At 42.6% G+C, this 20,684-nt stretch overlaps 3 protein-coding genes across 4 annotated transcripts; all 3 read left to right on the forward strand.

Annotated features, from left to right (window-relative positions):
• The first annotated feature begins 425 nt into the window (after nucleotides 1-425).
• Nucleotides 426-14,145, forward strand: LOC120808669 (protogenin B). Its single transcript, XM_040161707.2, has 19 exons — nucleotides 426-576; nucleotides 1,153-1,452; nucleotides 4,272-4,416; nucleotides 4,578-4,711; nucleotides 4,811-5,107; nucleotides 5,264-5,423; nucleotides 5,527-5,774; nucleotides 6,276-6,440; nucleotides 6,701-7,006; nucleotides 7,816-8,001; nucleotides 9,438-9,533; nucleotides 9,644-9,830; nucleotides 9,992-10,119; nucleotides 10,263-10,433; nucleotides 10,548-10,730; nucleotides 11,178-11,301; nucleotides 11,411-11,549; nucleotides 11,671-11,778; nucleotides 11,880-14,145. The coding sequence occupies exons 1-19, from the start codon at nucleotides 510-512 to the stop codon at nucleotides 12,264-12,266; spliced, it is 3,531 nt and encodes a 1,176-aa protein (XP_040017641.2). The 5' UTR covers nucleotides 426-509; the 3' UTR covers nucleotides 12,267-14,145.
• A 605-nt stretch (nucleotides 14,146-14,750) lies between these two features.
• rsl24d1 (ribosomal L24 domain containing 1) lies at nucleotides 14,751-17,381 on the forward strand. Its single transcript, XM_040161795.2, has 7 exons — nucleotides 14,751-14,778; nucleotides 14,864-15,088; nucleotides 15,621-15,734; nucleotides 15,845-15,917; nucleotides 16,013-16,076; nucleotides 16,809-16,894; nucleotides 17,046-17,381. Exons 2-7 carry the CDS (start codon nucleotides 14,864-14,866, stop codon nucleotides 17,120-17,122), a joined length of 639 nt encoding a protein of 212 aa, XP_040017729.2. The 5' UTR covers nucleotides 14,751-14,778; the 3' UTR covers nucleotides 17,123-17,381.
• A 608-nt stretch (nucleotides 17,382-17,989) lies between these two features.
• On the forward strand, nucleotides 17,990-20,148 carry LOC120808713 (cAMP-regulated phosphoprotein 19). Of its 2 annotated transcripts, none has more exons than XM_040161797.2 (3): nucleotides 17,990-18,327; nucleotides 18,824-18,946; nucleotides 19,036-20,148. In XM_040161797.2, the coding sequence occupies exons 1-3, from the start codon at nucleotides 18,283-18,285 to the stop codon at nucleotides 19,204-19,206; spliced, it is 339 nt and encodes a 112-aa protein (XP_040017731.1). In that variant the 5' UTR covers nucleotides 17,990-18,282; the 3' UTR covers nucleotides 19,207-20,148. The 2 variants fall into 2 exon arrangements, with proteins under 2 accessions (XP_040017731.1, XP_040017732.1); XM_040161798.2 differs by having other exon boundaries at nucleotides 18,127-18,267.
• The last annotated feature ends 536 nt before the right edge of the window (nucleotides 20,149-20,684 follow it).

The raw sequence follows: 20,684 nt of genomic DNA on the forward strand, positions 1-20,684 counted from the left end.
CTTGACTGAAAGAAACAAAAACGGTCTGACCAACCCAAGATAAGTCTTGTGAATTAAAAAGCCTACATCATTCCTCCTTTTGTTCAGAAGGAAAACGGCTAAAAAACCTGTACAAGGGAGAAAATGCCCAAACGTAAGGGACAGTTGACCAACAGAAGAGACACAAATACAAAGTATACAGAAAAAAGTAGACGTGTTAGCAACATGCAGAAAGAGAATCACAATAATAAAGTTAGAGCTTTTGAGAAATAGGGACAAATTGCACTAACTCGAGAAAACCAAAGCTCTTTCACGTCAGTTCCACCTGAAGGCCCCTGCGTTCCCCGGACCTCAGTCGTTTAAGACGCGCTTTGCTTCTTGCCTGTCGTCTGCGCATGCGTCAGAAGCAGCCCCCCCACACGTCCCCCGCGGAGCCCTCGTTGCTGCGGGGCTCTCAGTGCTTTCAGTGCCCAGCACGCAGCGCAGCGGCCGGTCGCGGTGGCAGAAAAATGACACACAAATCCGGATAAATGGCGAAGTTTAAGATGAAGTTCTTCCAGCACTGGCTGTTTATTGTTCTGCTCCTGCCTTCAGCAAGTAAGTTTGTCGTTTTGTTGTTGTTGTTGTTGTTGTTGTTGCTGATGTTATCGTGGTTAATACCCGCGATTCACTGTTTAATGGCACAACGCGCTCAGCGTTAAATGCGTGTACGGTGTTGGCTTAATGTTATTGTTGCGACCAGACATATACAACTATTTAGTGTAAAGACAGCGTTGTTTTCTGAACATTGAATCGGGTGAGATTACAGGACCGGTCATTCTAATAGTTTCTAATATCAAGCAATGCTGACGAACTTCATCTCTAATATTAACGAAAGGGAATATTAAAACACCATGCATACTTTAACGTTACATCACGATTGCTGACAGATAAATCATGTGGTTTTTTTTATTCTGTTCGCACATCATACATCGATGGTAACCACCATTACAGCTGCTTCATGGTCATGCTAAGAAACTAAGGTCGACAACTCCGTGAAGTGTGCTGTTTCAAAACGTGTTTTATTACATCAATTTCATTTTGCTGTAAAATGACATCTATTATCTGTGATTTTACAGTTACTCAGAAAAAAACATCCAACTCTTTACTGATGGGCCCATTCTTTTCCTCCAGGTGTTGTGTGTTTCAGCGAGTTGTCCTTCATCACAGAGCCCAGTGATGCTACCTTTCTTCCAAAGCGCCCTGCGGTCTTGGACTGTCAGGCCCACGGGCTGCCTCCGGTCACCATCAAGTGGCTGAAGAATGGAGCTAAGTTGGCACAAAGTGAGCACATACAGTTCCTGCCCAACGGCTCCTTGTACATACCAAAGATAAAGCATACCGAGGAGGATTCGGATGAAGGATTCTACCAGTGCCTCTCCCAGAACAAATATGGAGCTATCCTAAGCCAAAGATCACGTGTGACTATCGCAAGTAAGTATGGAGCTGCTATCGTGGACCTTATTCCTGTTCAAGTGTTGGAACGCCGGTTTATACTTGATGGTTGTATCCACAGTGGTGTCAACACCCAGGCATCATGATGGCAGGTTCATGGGTTGTTAACTTGGAGATGGGAAGCAGATGTCCCCCACTCTCTTTTTCTTCACTGAGGACGAACCTCTAAAGTCTGATCTTTAATGTTTTTTGAAGTTGTTCAGGCTTAGTCATGCTTGAGTTTAAAGCTGTCGGTCCAGTTATTGGGTCATTTTAGGAGACAGTAAAAGGTAGATGGAGAGTCAATCTAAAAGCTCGTAAATACTCTATAAACAGGCAGCTCTAAGTCTGTGTACACTCTCTGTTCCCTGTTTGGAGAAAACACAACACTTACTTATAAAAGTACCCAGGAAACTAGCCAGAAATTAGCCTTCTCTCTTCTTGTGTTAGTGGGATTGCATTGTTGGTGCAGTCTGTGGCTCTGTGTATTTGCTGAATGGTCTGCTACACAGAGGAATCTCCCAAAGGCCACTTGGCTTTTAGCCTTTGTTTGGAGTCACCCTGACCGCCCCAGAAGAAAAGGGTAGTTTTTCAGGGCATTTGTTTGTCCACATATGAGTTGACAGGCCAGCTGGGTCTATTCAATGGGCCTGGTCTACCATTGAGGCTTTTCACGGGTCTTAGGGGTCATCCCTTGACTAGTGTCATGGAAACCAGGGTGACCCTCTGAAATATACTGATTTTGATACTGACGCTGAGGCTGGAAAGTTTGGGGCAATATGTCCCAGTACTTGACAGTACAAAACTTTTACCACACAGATATTATAATAATAAATAATGAGAAACACATTTAACAGGCTTATAAACACACCAAGTCTGCTCTGACAATTGTGTTGCTATTGTTATCAACCAATTGTATTATTATTATTAGAGCAACAAAAAAAAAAGGGATGTCCACATCATTTTCTTTTTCTAAAACTCAAGTTTGGCCTGGCACCCAGCCTTTGTCAGGGAATGGGTTAAAGGTTTTCTGATCAGCTGTAGGCAGTGTGGAGTGGAGGATGGGCCTCCTCTGTGCTCCCCTTCTGTCCGCAGGTCCTGGGGGTCATGGGTCAGCAGGGAAAGCCTTTGTGATGTCATAGGCCTCCTATGGCTGGGCTGCCCTGTTGTTCCCTCTCCCAGCCCACAATGCCTTTCAGTGGATCAGTCCCTCTGTTGCCCTGTCACGCAGAGCCATTTTGTTGAAGAAAGCCCAGTTTGTCATGTGATTAAACGGTCCTCATATTCCAGAAAAAAGAGAGGATCCTTCCAAAAACATGTTTGCATCCAGGAGGTTAGGTTATTTTCCTTTTCAGTGTTTCAGCACCTCTTGGAATGGCAGAGGTGTGAGCTTTCTGTCATATATTTCTTACAATATCCTCAGAATAAGTACACATGTGCTTTTTATCTATAACGTAACACTACCACGGAGTCCAACAACATTCAGACAACTAGATCCTCTTTTGCCGACTAATGGTAAAATGACTTCGATCTAGCCCAGAGTTTGGGTTGGAGATAAATGGACGGGGTGGGTTGAATCAAACTTTGACCTTTTTAGGGAAACCTTTGTGCTTCTTGACCTAGAAATTGATTTGTTCTTTACAACAGAGGTGACCATGTTAGCAGATCAGTCCGTGCAGGCCACACCCACCATCTGCATCACAGAACCCAACACGAGTGAAGACGCTTATCTCCCCGTGAAGAGAAAACATCATATTGTCATATATCACCAGGCGGCTAAAGGGACCAACATACCTGCATGGATTACATGGGATGTGGTTGTAATGTATGAACGCTTAGCAAAGCGACTGACATTTCGGAGGAATTGTTCACAAACAATTTCCCTGGTTTAGGCTTATTCCCTAATGCACTTCCCATGTGCACGGTTTCCAGTTTCTTTGTGTTATATTGATGATAAAGGTCTCAAATTAATGGATTGCTCTTTAAATTTGTTGTCCCAAGGCTGAGGATTTAAATGTGGAGCTTCAGTGGGGGAACTGGGTATTGATTTTCTTTAACATGATATTGACTTCCTTCCTGTGTGGGAGGGGGGAGGGAGAGAGTTACCACCTTAATGAATAAAGGCCATTGGTCATATCTCACAGAGTATTCTGGAGACAAATGCAGCCCGGGGGTTGTTACTTATGGTGATTATTGAAAGGCTCTTTGAATACACATCCACAGAATGTGACTCAGCAACTTCATCTTGCACCTAATCCGTTCCTACAGACAGCAGGTTTTATGCCTAACATTTACATGTGACAATATATGACAACGTGGCATTTTTCCCGCTGTGTGGAATCAGAACATCCCTGATTTCTGCAAAAAAGTGAAAGCATGCAATCCTTCTTGTGCAAAGGGTATTGCTTAAAAAAACTCTTTAACAATGCATCCTTCACTGTCATTCTTCAATTGATCCATTGAATGGATCAGCTGGTCAGTTTGGGACCTGATAGCTCATCTGCACAAAACCAAACTCATGGTGTCTGCAAAAGATCAATTAATTTCATACAATCAGTTAACATCCATCAAAGTCAGGGCTTCGCATGCATAATGTATGATGCCATACCAGATATTGACAGAATATGCTATATTTAGTGACAAACACAAAAAAATGGCAAAACAAATGACTGTGAGGAATCATATTAGAATATTTAAATAATTAGCCAACTACTAAAACAACTGCGAATTGGTTTCACCATAGGCCAATAAATTAAGTTACAATTAAAATGTTCTGCCACTGATATTTTGCCCTTGATTGATCCTTTTTTCTCCCACAGGCATCTCAGAGTTTGTCTTGCATCCTGTACCAATGGAGGCGACCGAGGGCTCATTGGCACGATTCTCCTGTGCTGTCACCTCTAGCCCTCCTGCAACAATCACCTGGGAGCTCAACCAAATAACATTACCACTACAGACAGACAGGTAGCTGTTGACTCGCCTCGAGTCATTTAAGTCACCATCGTATAATCAGCTTGTTGTGTGGACAAGCTTGTATTTGTAATCCAGAAGCTGCTCCCGAATTCTGTTTATATTCAACATGTACCTCCCAGTGTGACTCTAACGTTTCCGTTGCATGTTCCCAGAATAACCGTTTTGCCCAATGGAGTCCTTCAGATCTACAATGTACAACTGGAGGATGCTGGACAGTATCGATGTGTGGCAACTAACATCGGCAGCCGTTTGAAGAGTAGAGAGGCCGAGCTGACAGTGAACCAAGGTACAGAGACTGTAGGACTGCGGTTTTAGAAACAAGTACTAAGCCATCGTGTTATATGGGGAATTGATTTTGATTTTTTTTTCTCCCTTTCTTGTAAAGATATAGCCCCTAAACCACGTCAGAGGCCCAGAATCATTGCAGGACCTCAGAATGTCACCGTTTCTCTTCGCGAAACGGTGGTTATGGAGTGTGCGGCCACAGGCAACCCCTGGCCCATCATCTCCTGGAGCCGTGCGGACAGTAAACCCATTGATGTGTACAACGCCAAGGTGCTGGGCAATGGAAACCTTGTCATTACTGATGTCAATTCCAAACACAGCGGAGTCTACCTCTGCAGGGCCACCACACCTCGGACCCGCAACTACACCATTGCTGCAGCCAACCTCACAGTTCAAGGTAGAGTAAACTTGGAAGTAGTTACACAACAACTGGTTCTCATTGTTTCTCACATTTCATCTGATTTTTAAACAGAAGCGTTGGAACTCATTTTATAATACGTCCATGCCCCCTTTCTTGTTTTTTCATCACTTTTCTCGTACGCCTCTGCTTTAGTGCCGCCATCCATTGAGGAGAGGCCCGAGAGCCAGACCCGTCCAAGAGCAGGCACTGCCCGGTTTATGTGCCGGGCCGAGGGAGTGCCCCCGCCGCGCATCACGTGGCTAAAGAATGGAGAAGAGGTTCACTTAAATGGGAGGGTTAAGATGTACAACAGGTATTACATTTAAAACAAACAAATGGCCGTGAAAATTATCGGTTATGATTGAATTTAACGCGATTGGTACTGATTGTTGATATTTTGTTTCATTTCCTCACAGTAAATTGGTGATTACCCAAATCATCCCCGAAGACGATGCCATCTATCAGTGCATGGCAGAGAGTGAACAGGGTTCTGTGCTGTCCTTGGCTCGCCTTATAGTAGTCATGTCAGAGGACCGACCCAGTGCACCAAGAGATATCCGTGCTGAAACCATCTCTAGCTCTGCTATCTTACTGGCCTGGGAGAGACCGCTCTACAATGCAGACAAAGTCATTGCCTACTCCATCCACTACATGAAGGCGGAAGGTAAGACTAAAGAAATAAACCCACACTTGTGTTCAAAGTTTTATTCATTCATACTCAACTGGGAGTTGTGAAAAGTGTGATGAGATGCAATCAGGGAAACCCACCATAAGCTATCTCACGCTTCCACGGTGAAGGCCATCTGTTGTTGCTGCACAGAGCAGAGGTCAAGGAGGACTCAGAATGGCAGCTTCACTGACATAACAACGGGTTAAGCCTGACCATTGTCCACTCCCCACGCTCATTCTGCGCGCAGTTAAAGGGACAGGGTGTTTTTTTTACTTAAATGCAAACCAGAAGCATTTCACCTAAAGCATAAACGTAACAGTTAAGTAACTTTGTTAAGATACATCTACCTTTGTAGTAGGCACGTTTGTAAATGTTTAATTGGGTTCGCTGTAAGAGTCCTGCAGGAAGTTCAGTGGCGGCAATCAGAAAGGCACCATCCACCATGAACAATCCATACCTTTTTCCTAACCCACTTTATGATCTGTTCCATGTCAGGTTTAAACAACGAAGAATACCAAGTTGTTATTGGCAACGACACAACCAGTTATATCATCGATGACCTTGAGCCAGCACGAAACTACACCTTTTACGTCGTGGCTTACATGCCGATGGGAGCCAGTCGTATGTCAGATCAAGTTAGTCAGCATACCCTGGAGGATGGTAAGCATTGAGCATTGAGTCTCCCAACATTCCTTGCAATAAATCACTCTGGCAGTTAAGCTAACATGCTTGCTAGGGATGTGTGTGCAGAGCACATTTCGAGTGGAAACAAGGGGGATGGGTATTCTGATGTTTGAACCGCTAATTTATAGATATAACGATACATGACAGTTTGGTTGTTTCACGTTTGTTATCTGAAGACGTCCATCACCACTTCACAGTCATGTATTTCTTTTTTTAATTTCCATGTCCATCCACAGTGCCTTTGCGTACCCCGGAGCTGAGTCTGGTCAGCCAGAGCGCCACAGACATTAAGTTGAATTGGCAGCCGCTGCCCGCCAAGGTGAGCCGGGGCCGCTTGTCCGCATACAGACTGTCCTATCGCACGGCAGCGTACGGCGCTGTCACGTCTGTGGAGCTGCCGCAGAACAGCACCGAATATCTGCTGGAGGGCCTGCAGCCTGACACCATCTACCTGCTCCGTATGGCCGCAGCCACGCGTGTGGGCTGGTGCGAGCCCTCCTCGTGGACCTCGCACCGCACGCCCAAGACCTCCAGCAGCAAAGGTAAACCGGCAGGAAGGTAGAGACAGAAATGTCTCCGGGTTGCACAGAGCAGCTTGGTTTACTTACATTTCCGCAGTTTTGTGGATAATTGAATTTATTCGTACCGGTTAAAATTGGGCATCTTAAGCATGGTAAGAAGCAAACAACAGGTTGCTATAGTGACAGGAACCAATAAGGTGGGGCCAAAATTGTAACAGGTTATGCTTTTCTTTTGTTGAGTCGCTGTTTTGCTGCTCTTAGAATACCAGGAAGATCACTGGAGCTCACGCAGAGGAGTAGAGTTTGCTCTTGTAGCTTTGTCCCACACTCTTTGTGTTGGTTACCCAGGAACCTTTGCCCTTCGCTGTCAGTGATGTTAGAGTGGCCTCAGTCACGGGTCATAAAGAGAGGGCCTCAGGCATCTATGTGGGGGAAAGAAAGCCTTTTCATGGCCTGGTGTGTTGAGGGAGGCTGTTTGTCCACCCTGGCTGGACAGTTTGTTATCAAAAGTTTGGTTATATATTTAGGTGATGAAGAGCAGCAAAGCCAATTTCATTATACTTTTCATTTGAGAGCCAGATCTAAAAATTGAATACTGATGAAAGAACATTCTCCCAAAATCTAATGTTCTTCCAATATGGAGCTTAGAGAATAACTAGGTCAGACCCAAACCATTGTCTTAATGAGATGATCCTCCGTCCATCCATCCTTTTCTCATCCTTTCCTCCGTCCATCCATCCTTTTCTCAGTACCCAATGCCCGGTTATTTTTTAATTTAGCAATATTTATTTTTAAACATTGATAACATTCCCAATGCCTCTGTCCCACAGTGCCTTCAGCCCCTACTCTTCAACTTGAGCCGCTTAACTGCACCTCCATTGTGGCCCGCTGGCAAACCTCCCCACAATCTGTGGTTGTCCAGGGTTACCGGCTGTGTTACCATGAGGAAGGCCAACCGGAGCAGCCCATCATCCAGCTGCAGGCTCAAACCTACACCTACACCATCAGTGGCCTTGGTGAGTGACGGTCTGGACGTAGCCAACTGTTTGTGAGATGGATGAGAAATATATAGGTTGTATGTTTGGTGTTTTTGACCAATTTAGACCTGTACATTTGGTTTGGAGACCACAGAGAGTGACTGATGCGTTCTTACTCAATTTGGTCCCAATTTAATTAAATGGTCAGTTGGAAGCCATATTTGCATTTCACCCTCTGTCCTGATCAATATGGGCTGACCCCTCTCCCCTAACCAGTAGCCCCCTCCAGTCTGGCTGCAGTATTGTGTGAGAGCAGGCTCCCAGGGTTAGAGGTCAGGATCCAGATGTCCCTCCCACCACCGTTTCCCATCCAGCAGGGTTGCATAATTACCCCTGGCCATTGTGTTCTATCCGGGGGGCCAGACCGAGCCCACTGCCCCCTTTAGCAGGACACTGAAACAAACAAACAAAGAACCCTGGGACCGGCCAAAGCTGGACAGAGCCACTGACCTTTAGCCATGAGACAGCAGTCCTCGATTAGGACCCTGCCCCCATCTGTGCTGGCCATATCAATAGCCCCTAGCTGTCCAAATGAAACATGAACCAGGGCCATTAAGACGGTTACGTTTTGTCTGATGTAAGTCTTTTAGCACAGTGAAGTTTCGAAGCAGTTCCTATCCACAAAAAGTTGAAATAACAATTGGTAGATTATTAGAAACTGTTTTTGATTCAAAGGTTTTTGTGGTAATATCTAGCTTAATCTGTACTTCATTTAGTCTTTTTTTTTAAACACTTCCTTGATAACCACTCAAGCTGGGTTCTACATCACTGATTTCAATACCTGTGAGTTTTGGAGCCACGTTTCTTTCTGCGCTGCTCCAAGTTGAAGGCTGTGACGCGAGGCCAGTAGGAAAGACGTGAAAGGGGGGACAAAAGGGGCCCAGCTCCTCTCCCACAGTCCTGCGCCCTTCTGTTCTATCTGGGCCTGACCTGGTGACCCCCACCTCCCCCGGTCCCATGGGCCTAGGATCCCAGCAGCTGAAGGCTGCCCCTGTCCCAGCCCCCCCAGCAGGCCTGGACACATCGCCTTCACTGGTCAATAGCCATTGGCTGACCTTTCACACCAGAGGCGTAAACAATTCTTAACGCTCACGTTTCAAACTACGTTTGAGCTAATCTTTTAGCTCAAACTTAACAATATAACAATCTTCAACTTTTTTGTATTTGTTAGTTAGATTACTTAGTACCAACAGGGTATAATAGTTTCCTATAGGCTTTCAAAAGGAAAAGAAAATGTATATTTCTTTGTGATTATTTAGATTTCTGTAAATTATTGTCCCCTTTTCATCTATTCATTTGAAAAAAAGGTGCTCTATGCCTTTATTGTAATGTCAGTTTGACCGACCCGTTTTTGGACAATTTTAGTTTAAGCAACACGGGTAGAAATGGCTAAAAATGTGTTATTTGTCTTTTAGACCCAAGAAGAAAGTATCATGTCAAAATTCTGGCTGTCAGTCAAGCTGGAGATGGCTATCAGACAGACCAAACAATAAGCACCCCGGGATGTTTGTGTAAGTACGCTTCTCATGAGTTTCTTTCAAAAGTCATACAGCTTGAAAATGGACTTTTTCTCTAATTCGCAAATGTGATGAAAATATTGCTTTTGATCGTCCTTGTTCAGCGGCTAGAGACCAAATGGCGGCAGCTCCTCCGCCTCCACATCATGTGACCGTCTTGGCCAACGGTTCATCGGCGGTTTCTTTGAGCTGGAGCCGTCCTGCTTCCCCCTCTGGAAAGGCCGTCAGCTACACAATGCGTTGTACGCCCGTGGGCACCCACAACGCCTCCGCCATACGCTACTTGCAAACGTAAGCTGAGAACCCCACAAAGGGATGAAGAGTGTTTGTGTCCTTGGAATTAAAATCATTTGCTGTTTGTAATGATAGTTCAGCCATCCGGACTAACACTGCAGTAGCTCTGGGTTACTGTCTGTCAAATGCACATAATGTATCGTGTTGTCCGCCCACAGAACCCGACAGAGCGTGATGGTTCAGAATCTGGATCCAAACACTCGCTATGAGTTTGTCGTGCGTCTTCATGCGGACCAGATGTCGAGTCCCTGGAGTTCTGTTGTTTATTATCAGACTCTGCCTGCAGGTAATGATGTAAACTACTGTATGCTGCTGTATGTGTGTGTGTGGGGGAGGACAGGGGGAGGGTGCGATAATAGTTGCATATTTCTCCCCACATTTTTTTTTTTAGCGCGTGTTGTTTATTGTGGATGTGATTTCTCTGTGCAGCACCTCGCCAACCACCCACAGCGGTGCGTGTAAGTCTGATCGAGGAGGACACTGCTCTGGTGTCCTGGAAGGAGCCCCAGGAACCCAATGTGGTGGTCACACGCTATACCATCCTTTACGCTTCCCAGAGAGCCTGGATGGCGGGACGCTGGCAAATACTGCAGAGGGAGGGTGAGATGTGATAGACCTGTCAGGGGCACATGGAGCTGTAAAATGAGCTATTCGTGCAACATTAAGAGCACCTGTTTCTGTGTTCTGTGCTTCTAATCCTGCTTTTGTTCACAGGGACCCACACGATGGCCCTGCTGGAGAAGCTGGAGGCCGGGAACGTTTACCTGGTGAAAATATCTGCCTCCAACCAGGTCGGGCAGGGGCCTTTCTCGAACGTCGTGGAGCTGGCGCTGAAGTGGGGAAACAACCACCGCAGCAAGAACCCCAGGCACTCTGACAGCTCCCCAGATACAGCAGGTCAGCATGAAAGTCCCTCATATGAGTCGATTAATTGGTTGAATGAAGCTGGCAAGCAGTTTATCATTTTATAAAAGATATACTCTGATGTTTGAATTCTCAGCTTGAAATGTATGTTCACAATATAATAATAGTGTTTTTATACTACTTCAAGCCTCTCATCAGGCTTCATTTTATTAAGAGGCTTTAAATAAGTCAAGGTTCAGGAAGTATATGTGTCCTGTGCTGATAAAACGCCTTTTTACTGTCAGCTGATGCATTTTGCACTTTTTGAGTATTGATTCATAATCATTAGTAAAACTGGTCTGTGGAGATTGAATGGAAGAAACAATCCTGCAGGAGGCATTGGTCATCAGCACCTGGCAACACCTATTCATTATTCACCAAAACATCTCTCCTCCTGTATTTTCTCTAAATAATTGTTGGTAATTGCTGTTTATCCTCCAGTCCTGTCCGATGGTGTCTACCACATAGACCAGAGGTCTATGACAGGGATCATTGTCGGCGTGAGCATCGCCTTGGCCTGTATAGTTATGTGTGCCTTAATCCTCATCAGTAAGGGAAGACCAAGGTACGGATCATGATCATTTGCAGTAGTAAAAGAAACTGCGTTTTATTAAACATCAACATTGTTTTTATTCAGACATTTGTTTACATTATTACCTTTGTATAAATTGTAGAAAACCCTCCAGTCACAAGGTCACGGCCGGGGGCGCTGCTGATGGTCCCCCTGCTGCTTTCTCCATGGCCAATGAACTCCACAGAGAGAATGTTGAGGCCCTCGTCCCCATGATAAGTCACCACTTTCTAGATACCAAGGTGAGCCGAACAGACAGAAACAGCGGTTGTGTGACGGTGATTCTTCATTCAACGCATGTCCAATGTTCAAAAGAGAACAGGACCATTAGAGAGTTTCTCATATGTTTTTCATTTGTCACAGGGTGAAGCTAATATGGTCATAAATACCGCCGGTCCAATCGGCAGTAAGAGTCAAAGCAAGGGGTGGCTGCTCCTGAAGAGGGAAATCAGGAATCCAGCTGAAAGTGATGTAAGTGATGCATCGTCATTCTGCTCAATCAGCTTTCTTGTCAGTCTGATCTCTTTAAAAAAAAAAACTTAATCTGCATCTGCTCATCTCGATCCCATCAGGCTGAGAGGAGAGCGAGCTTGTACGAAGCTGGAAGAACAGTCTTGAGGTATGACGAGCAGTTCGGTTCGGCGCCCTTGCCACCGTCGTCCCGGGAGATCATCTATGGGCCGTATCACTCAGAGAGCTCCCAAGCCAGTGAGGGCAGCCGAGAGACGGGAGACTCCGGAAACTACTCCAACGAAGAGACCAGCAACCCTTCGACCAGCCGAGGCTCCAGACCCGGGTCTTTCGGGTCGGACGACGGCCCCGCTGGCGCTCAGCTGAAACAGTCTTTTGAGGTGGCGAATGAGGAGACATTGAGGCATCCCCTCCACCGCTCCGCCCCCGGCGTCTCGGAGGGCCCCCGCCCGGCGCCGCACACCTCCCAAGCGGTCGGCTCCTCCTGACGTCGCCCCGGCCCTAAATCTGCTCTCCAGCAGCCGGAGCTACGCCACTTCTACCTCGTTCGCCTCCTGAGATGAGCCACCGGGTTATTTCCTGAGGCCCCAGGGACCAGGACGCCAGCTGCTGCGATGGACGAAATGTGCTTTTGCTTCGGATCTACCTCAGGATTTTGTCTGAATGTTTGTTACAACATCTCATTTCCATTTTCGTTAACGTTCTACCTGTTTGTCTTTTTTGGCGTTGTCTGTCCTGGACCAAAGCTCACCCATGATGAATGTTAAAAAGAATGTCAGAAAAAGTGCTGTGATACATTTTCATTATATTTAATTACTTTCCACTGGAGCAGAGGGTGAAGTTGGGCCCCTTTCACTGATTATCTACCTCCATGTTCTGTTCATATGTATACATTACTACCTCCTTTCCACCATATATTGTGCAGTATTATCTCAGGGGACAAGGTGAAGACATTTTATTGCCATGTCTTGATATAAAGATTGAGGGGGGTTATATTGAATTTTTGTAACTTTAATTTCCATGGTTTTAAGAGCTTTTGTTTCACATTATTTGTCTTTGAATGTTGGATGTTGTGAAAATAACAAGTGCATTAGATATTGTCAAGCTAATTGAGCTTTATCATACAATATCGTTTGGCATTTCCAGTGCGCTGAACTCAAAGCTTTAACATGGCCTTAATATCGAAAGGGCTTTTTGCATACTATAGAAGAGACGAGATCCAAAGAAGAGGAAGATTCTACCCAAAGAGTTTTGATAATACAATAGATATTCTAAGGCAACCAAAAATATAGAGAATATACATTGAGGGTGCGTTTGCCAAAAATATTGTTCTTGCCAATGATGTAAATTTCCCATAGAATGGAGGCTTGAATGCTTTACTCAGTAGACATGTTCTCGATGCTTTATTCTGGTGAAAGCTTTAGCACGTCTCCCCGGCTTGTGCTCCGTATGCCTTCCTGACCATTGCTAAATGCAACGGTGATGCCGATGCTATTATCCAAAGAGTTGTCTCCTTCCTCAGATGGGTGTGGCTTTTATTCAGTTGATCTTTGGTGCTAAGAGGTGGAAATATTTGACACGAGACCAAAGATGTAGTCCAAGCAGGGATAGATGGTGATATTTATTCTTTGTTTGGAGAATCATCTGTTACCTATCAACAATATAGCTGTATGGGGAGAATTCTCTTTCTCTCTCCATTGTACTTCCTGTCCAGGTGTGACGATGAAGGATTCAGACTATCAAAATAGAAACCCTATGTGTGAAGAGCAACATAATCAAGTTTTATATCTTTGTAATACAAATAGTCCTAACCAAAGAAATTTGAAGTCTCTGTTATTTAGTGATTTTCTTTGGTTTCCACTTACATTATTTGCATTTAAATGTGATATAATTTACAATGGTTTTGATTGCTAAAAGGGCATTTTGAAAAAGCTTGAGATATCAAACTGTTCTGCTGTATTTTATATCAATGGGATTTTACCTGAATGATTCCCACGTAGATTAAATTGGACATTTTTGTTTAGTTTTTCTTTATAGCATGGAGTTGTAAACAAAAGCATTTCTAAATTTAATGCAGCTGGTTTTAAGTTCAAAGCTTGTCTGTGTAACGTATTATGATAAGAGGTTCATTTGAAATTCACAGATCATTTTGCTGACTTAACTCAGGTGCTAATTGTAGATATATAGAGTAGACTTAAATGGTAATGTTTAAGTTATGTTTTACATTTTATTTCTGCTTTTGAATAGCAAAATACATCTTCTAATCCAAAGTTAGCAACAAAGAAAAGTATTTTAAGTGGTGAAATGTTGCAACAGACATTTTTGATACCCTCAAGATACTAGATAATAAAATTGTTCTTGGAAAAATTGTTGTGTGTCACTCTTTGTTTTCTTGGGTTTGAGTAAGTGTGTGTGCTTGTGCGTGTGTGTGTGTGTGTGTGTGTGTCTCTTCATGAACCTGTTTATTGAAAAGTTAAGGTGATAAAGAATAGTGTGAATATCAGTATATACAGTTTCATAAACAAACGGCTTGTTATAAACAATAGTGCAAGCCTTGAGAATAATTGTTAAACAAACACAGGGATTTATGAAGATTAAAAAGGATACGCTGTTTTTCATATTAAATTGTCGAAAATAAAAGATTATGAAATACTAATTGTATTCATGAAATGTGTGTTCACTAACTATCTGCATATGATCAGCAGAAAGGTACAGTTGCAATATGTGGAATGAATTGTAGAAAGACTAAATTAATGCATACGTGATGAACTACAATAAAACAGTCCTTTAATAAAAATAAAATACAAAATGAAGAATAATGATTTGGATTTTGCTATTTGGCCAGTTAATATGTTTCATTCAGAATTATTCATGATGGTTACTTTTTTTAACGAAATATGTTATTCATATATAGTAAGGACAAGTCAAATGTCAAAAGTCAAAAAGAGGTTATACTATTCTGTGTTGTAGTAGTTCAGGAGAGAGTTCGCGCACGTCTAAGTATATTGCTGCATCAATGTTATAATTACTGCAATATGTACTTCACTGCAATGTGAAATTAAAGATGGGAACTTGGTATTTCCAGATGGGGGCAGCCAATTTCTACCCAGTGGTGCATCAGCCAGAATCCAAGAAGAGAAGAAGAAAAAAAAGAGGAGGAAAACCACGAAGAAGAAACCGGGCGGTCCTGTTGATACCGTTGGTGGCACGCAGCATCTCTGCTGTGACAATGCGTATCGAAAAATGTTACTTCTGCTCGGGACCAGTGTACCCGGGGCATGGGGTGATGTTCGTAAGGAACGACTGCAAGGTATGGTCATTTTTTTTACCTGAATGATCGTCTAACTGTAACTGAAGCTCTGGTTTGACTGTCAGCGGTGCCGTGTAACTAGCTGGCTAGCATTAGCTTGCTAATATAACGTGCCGTTCTCGCTCACGTGGGATCGACATGTTTTTATTTTAGATTTTCGCTCGGTGTTAACATTCAAAATGATGGTTATCTAATCCGTGTTCAGTTATTAACAACGTGGAGTTGAGGCTTAATACCTGACCCATACTGCCTTTTGATTATAAAGCAAGCTCGTGAACACGCGGACATTTAACTAGCAGGGCCTTCTGCTCGGCCTGTGGGGTAATGGCGTCCACTGTTCCGCTGGGCGAATCGTCTCCTTAACCAGCATTTCAACTTTTTGTCTGATTACTATCAAATGTCTCATACCTCATTTTTACACCTGAACTCTTTATATCCAAGCAAGATGAACTACCTTTTCATATCCAAAGTGCCCTGGTTTCTTATGTTGTGCTTATAATAAGTTTCCCTTCTTCTTTCAAAATGTGTGTAGTCGTTCAGATTCTGCAAATCAAAATGCCACAGGAATTTCAAGAAGAAGCGTAACCCAAGAAAAACAAGATGGACCAAAGCATTCAGAAAGGCAGCAGGAAAGGAGTTGACAGTGGTGAGTTGAATATCAATGGAGAACTCTTAAATTTCATGTGATTTAAATTTGTATATTATATATATTTATTATATACACACACACTTATCCAACATTTTTTTCTTTTTCAGGATAACTCCCTTGAGTTTGAGAAACGTAGAAATATCCCTGTTAAATATAACAGAGGACTGTGGGACAAAACAGGTATTGTAAAAATAATTTCTCGTATTTACTTCTCAAAAAAAAATTTTTTTTTGTTTTTCGAACTGACGGGTTGTGTTTGACTTCTATGTCTACAGTGGAAGCCATGAAGAGAGTGGAGGAAATTAGACGGAAACGACAGGCAAGATTTATCATGAACAGGTGAGAAAGTCATTCATACTTTTGAGTTCATCTCTCAGTGACTGGCTGGATTTGAATTGTCAAATTTGCTCTTAATTGAGTGAAATGAGCCAGAAGTAGTATAAGTGGCTGCCATGATAAGAGCTGTTTGACTTCTCTAATGCTAAGGAAAGGTGCTTCAATCCATCCCTACTTAGCTCCTTTAGCATAGGAACCACTGGACCGTCCTTTAGGAAAGGAGATGATTCAGTCCTCACATCGGGAACATTTAAATAGGGACGATTCATAACATGACGGAGAAACTCAGATCGGTAGCATAACTCATTTATATTGCAGCCTTGTTAATAATACTTTGAACCTGGTTGTTTATGTGGTCTGCATGACTCAGCACTGTAACAACACATGGACGAAGGCATCTAAGATGTGCTTTTTTTGTAGTCCATCTTCTGGTAAATTGTAGCTTTGTCACTGACATGTGTCCCCCGTCTCATCAGAACCACGTAGCTTAGTGAAAGTGAAGTTGGATTCCCTAAACACCGGTTTTCTTTTCCTGAAGCCTTATGAGTTCTAACAACAATCTTTTCTTGACCCCACAACTGTTTTTCATGACAGGGGTCAAGGAATACACGTTAGAAGATAATTCTTTTGACAATTTAAATCAATCCACTGCTTTTGTATTTGACGAATATGGTATTTATAGGGTTTTGAAAAATGATGTGTGCCTCACCTTTTCTGTTTGTTTCCACCGAATAGATTAAAGAAGGGCAAACAGTTGGACAAGGAAGCGGCCATCACCGAAGTGAAGAAAAATATTCACCTTATCAAAGCACCACATGCAGGTAAGAACTTAGATGATGCGTCTGTTTTACAGTTTATGTAGTATTAAAAAATAATTTTGTCAAACAAAATACAGCTCAAGACCTAAATGAATAGACATAAAACTGTTCTGGGATTTCAGCATTGTTAAAGTTGTGTGTCTTGTTTTTACAGGAAAGGCCAAACAAATGGAAGCCAAAATGGTGCAGAAGTTACAAGAGGACGTGGACATGGCGGATGAAGAGAACTAATCTTAAACCCAAGGAATCTTGTTTGTGTGATTATCCATAAGTCGACCTGGTATTATATTGTACTTCTTTTTTTTGAATTACAATTTCCAAATTGCTCATAATAAAGTAATGCAATTAGTTTTAAATATCTGTACAAGGACATTGATTTAACCACAGGCCTTCCAATTTTTTTCCTGTGAAACCCGAGAGTCAAAAAATGTTGTGCTATTGTTCTGTGTAATAAAATGCAAACAAGCAAATATAAACTTCTTATGGCTAATTGTTGTTTGTTTCTTATTTCCTATTAAATTGACTTATAACCATAGATAAATGCAATATAAGTTAGTGCCACAACAAGGATATACAATTTATTTGTCAGAAGTATGAGAATCCAATGGCATTTTTGTCCTAGTGGTTTTACATGTCAATTGTGGCTGAAGGATCTGAAACGTCTTATAAGTGCGTGAGAATGAACACATACAAAATAAGATTGACCTATGATCATTTGTCAACTCACTCATTTAAATACAAGTTCACAAAGTTCATTCATCAAACATTTCTGCCTCCTTTTAATAATATGGAAGTGAAGGCAAAAGGTATACACCACGGACAGCAGCTAGATGTAAACTGATTTAAAAGATTTGATATAGATCATTGACCAAATCCCTATCCATTAAAAATATTGTGATTTGAGGCAATGAGTCCAGGGGAAATCTATAATATTCTCTATTGTATTAATTTTGGAAATTAACGTGCACCTAAATATAAACGTTTTACAGAAAATAGCAGTGTTCCTACCGCACTTTTAAAGTATAAAAGCATGAACGAATAACGCAACATCTCCCTGAAGTATGCAGATGCAGTCTAAAAGCACGCTCCCTCCCGCTCAGATATTAAAATGATCACACAGCACGATACATCATAAGGGGACAACCTAAAGCCACCGTCAGGCGCGCGACATGCTGGGGGCTGATGGTCCTGGTCTGTTTCCCGTCTGCGTCTCTGGCATCGATTCACCGACCTGTTGCTGGACAGGCTGTGCATGACAGGCAGCTGCCCTCGCCCGCCTATTCGTTTCCATCGTTCGCAGCCAGTAGCACCTTTCATCCTCCAGAAGAGCTGGCTTAACGGCTATCCTTTCACCCGCGGTTTTGCGATTAAAGCAGGTAATCACTACCGCCATGTCCGAGGAGGTTGAAGGAACTAGGACTTTGGAGGAACAGCAGGTAAATTTGGAGCTATAAACAGAACTGCCAATTTAGCAAACGTTAGCTAGTTAGCTAGCATGTCGTGTCTGCTAAATTAGCAGGCGATTAGCTCCATGCTAGTTAGCCTGTAGCAATTGGCCAATGTCACCAATGATGCTACCGCCAAGTCACTAGCTAATGCGCTCGTTGCGCTTCATTTGTAATGCAAAATTAAAAATACTGTTTCGAAGCCAGGAAGCTGCGTAGATGTTCCTTGTAAATATGTTGATTGCTTAACTAGAGTGGATTAAGATCATTCGGAGGATTTAATGTACGCCAACGTCAGTGCAAACACAGGTTTTTCCTCATGGCGGCGTCTCCCTATTTTGAAATGGAAACATTATTTTTAACCACACACACGATGTAATTATTGATATCAGAATGTTTATTGCCGCCCCATTCACCGCTAATTACTTGTGTATTTTCTCAGGTGAGTGGAGCATTTACCGTCTGTAAACTGCTCTTGTTTCTGCAGGAAATGGAGGACAAAGTAGTCAGTCCAGAAAAAGCTGAGGAGGCCAAACTGAAGGCCAGGTATCCAAACCTGGGAGCCAAGCCTGGAGGCTCCGACTTGCTGAGGAAAAGACTTCAGAAGGGGGTGCGTTTCATACCTAAACATGGCTAACTCTTCATTTCTCAAATACCAGTTTCACAATATTCTAACTCAACATCTTCTTCTTTGTCCAGCCAAAGTATTTTGACTCTGGTGACTACAACATGGCCAAGGCAAAAATGAAGAATAAACAGTTGCCATCAGCACCAACAGAGAAGGCTGAGATCACAGGGGGGCACATCCCAACACCCCAGGATCTGCCTCAGAGAAAGACTTCAATTGTGGCCAGCAAACTGGCTGGTTGATGGTTTCATGTTTACGTTTGGTTACCATTCCCGCACCCACTTTATATCTACCTGCTGTTGTTGGTTTTGTTCGTTTTCCACCTTTCTTTGTGTTCTCAAAGAACAAGTTATGTACCAAGCCAAATTCTTGACAACACGTGGCACTGAATTGTTATTGGGTTAAATCAAACAAACGGAAGTAGCTGAAAAAGTTTCTCAAGATCTTAAAAGACTGAATGGTGATTGATTATAAAGTTGTTGGTAACTCGCATGGCATTTTCACTTTTAAGGATATATGTCTCCATCTAAATTGCTTGTATAACAGAAGTTAAGCGCCCGTGCAGAGGAATCTGGTTCTGCCATATTACCTATATTACATATTGCCATAGCAACTGTTACTTGAATTACGACCATGGACAGTTTGCATTGGTGTATGTATGTAGAAGTGTGATTTACAAATATGACTTGCACTTAGCAATGCAGTCTTCAGCTGCTCACATGGAGGCATATCTGTTTTAAATGGTGAAAAGTGATGCAATCTTGTTTTTTTTTTTTTGTTTTTTTTCTAATCCTTTATTATTTGGGCCCCCTCCTTTGTCTCTGAAGCTTTGATTCCGTGCTTTCAAAGTACTGACAATTAGAACACACATACACCTTATAGCCAGCTGTATTCTAATTCATTTTAGTGGCATTGGTTTGCAAGGACCTGCTGCTAGTGTCCATCTCATCATAACCTCTAAAATGGCCTTAAAAGTAATGCACCGTTGTTCCTCTTGAGCAATATTTGCTCCCTCAGTGAGAATCTTCGTTATGAATTTTGCCTGAGATGTCTGTCACTGTCTGACTGGAATCACTTAGGATTTTATGGGAAGAAACTCCAATGTCATGTCTGGAGTGTACATGTGCATTTACTGTGCAGTCATACTGTGCCATTTGTTTTGTAAATAAAATAGTTTTGCATAATGTATCATGTTATTTAAACCACCCACACTAAGAGCCCAGTTTATGTTGTACGCATGTAAGATGGAAACCTTAAAGTATACAAAGTATGTCTTCATCTGTTTGTCGGTGTTCAACAAGGACAACGTTTCTTTTAGCCAATATTAAGGAATTCTCTAACCATGCAGCACCATGTTAGCACATAACATACATACTTGTAAATGCAAAGTAAGTGATACAACAACTTCATGAAAATATAGTGTCACTGTGATAAGCAGTGAGGTATATGTAGGATGCAACCATTTACAAACATTTGATGTTTTTAGCAACAACCTTTATTAAGTCAAGCTTCTCTATATACTGGAGCTGACTGTCTTGTGAAGGTATTTTTATTTCCATGTCAGTCACCAAGTGGTGTAAAATTAAGCTCAACAAATACTTTAGTTCCCAAGTAAAACAAATTACACATTGGAATATTTAAACAAGTGGAACTCAACCTAATTGCAATCAACCCAACAACGGGTTCGTCGTATAAAATATTCGTATATTTGACCGTGTAT

Source organism: Gasterosteus aculeatus, chromosome X (assembly GCF_964276395.1).
Source record: "Gasterosteus aculeatus chromosome X, fGasAcu3.hap1.1, whole genome shotgun sequence".
In the NCBI taxonomy this organism is placed as follows: Eukaryota; Metazoa; Chordata; class Actinopteri; order Perciformes; family Gasterosteidae; genus Gasterosteus; species Gasterosteus aculeatus.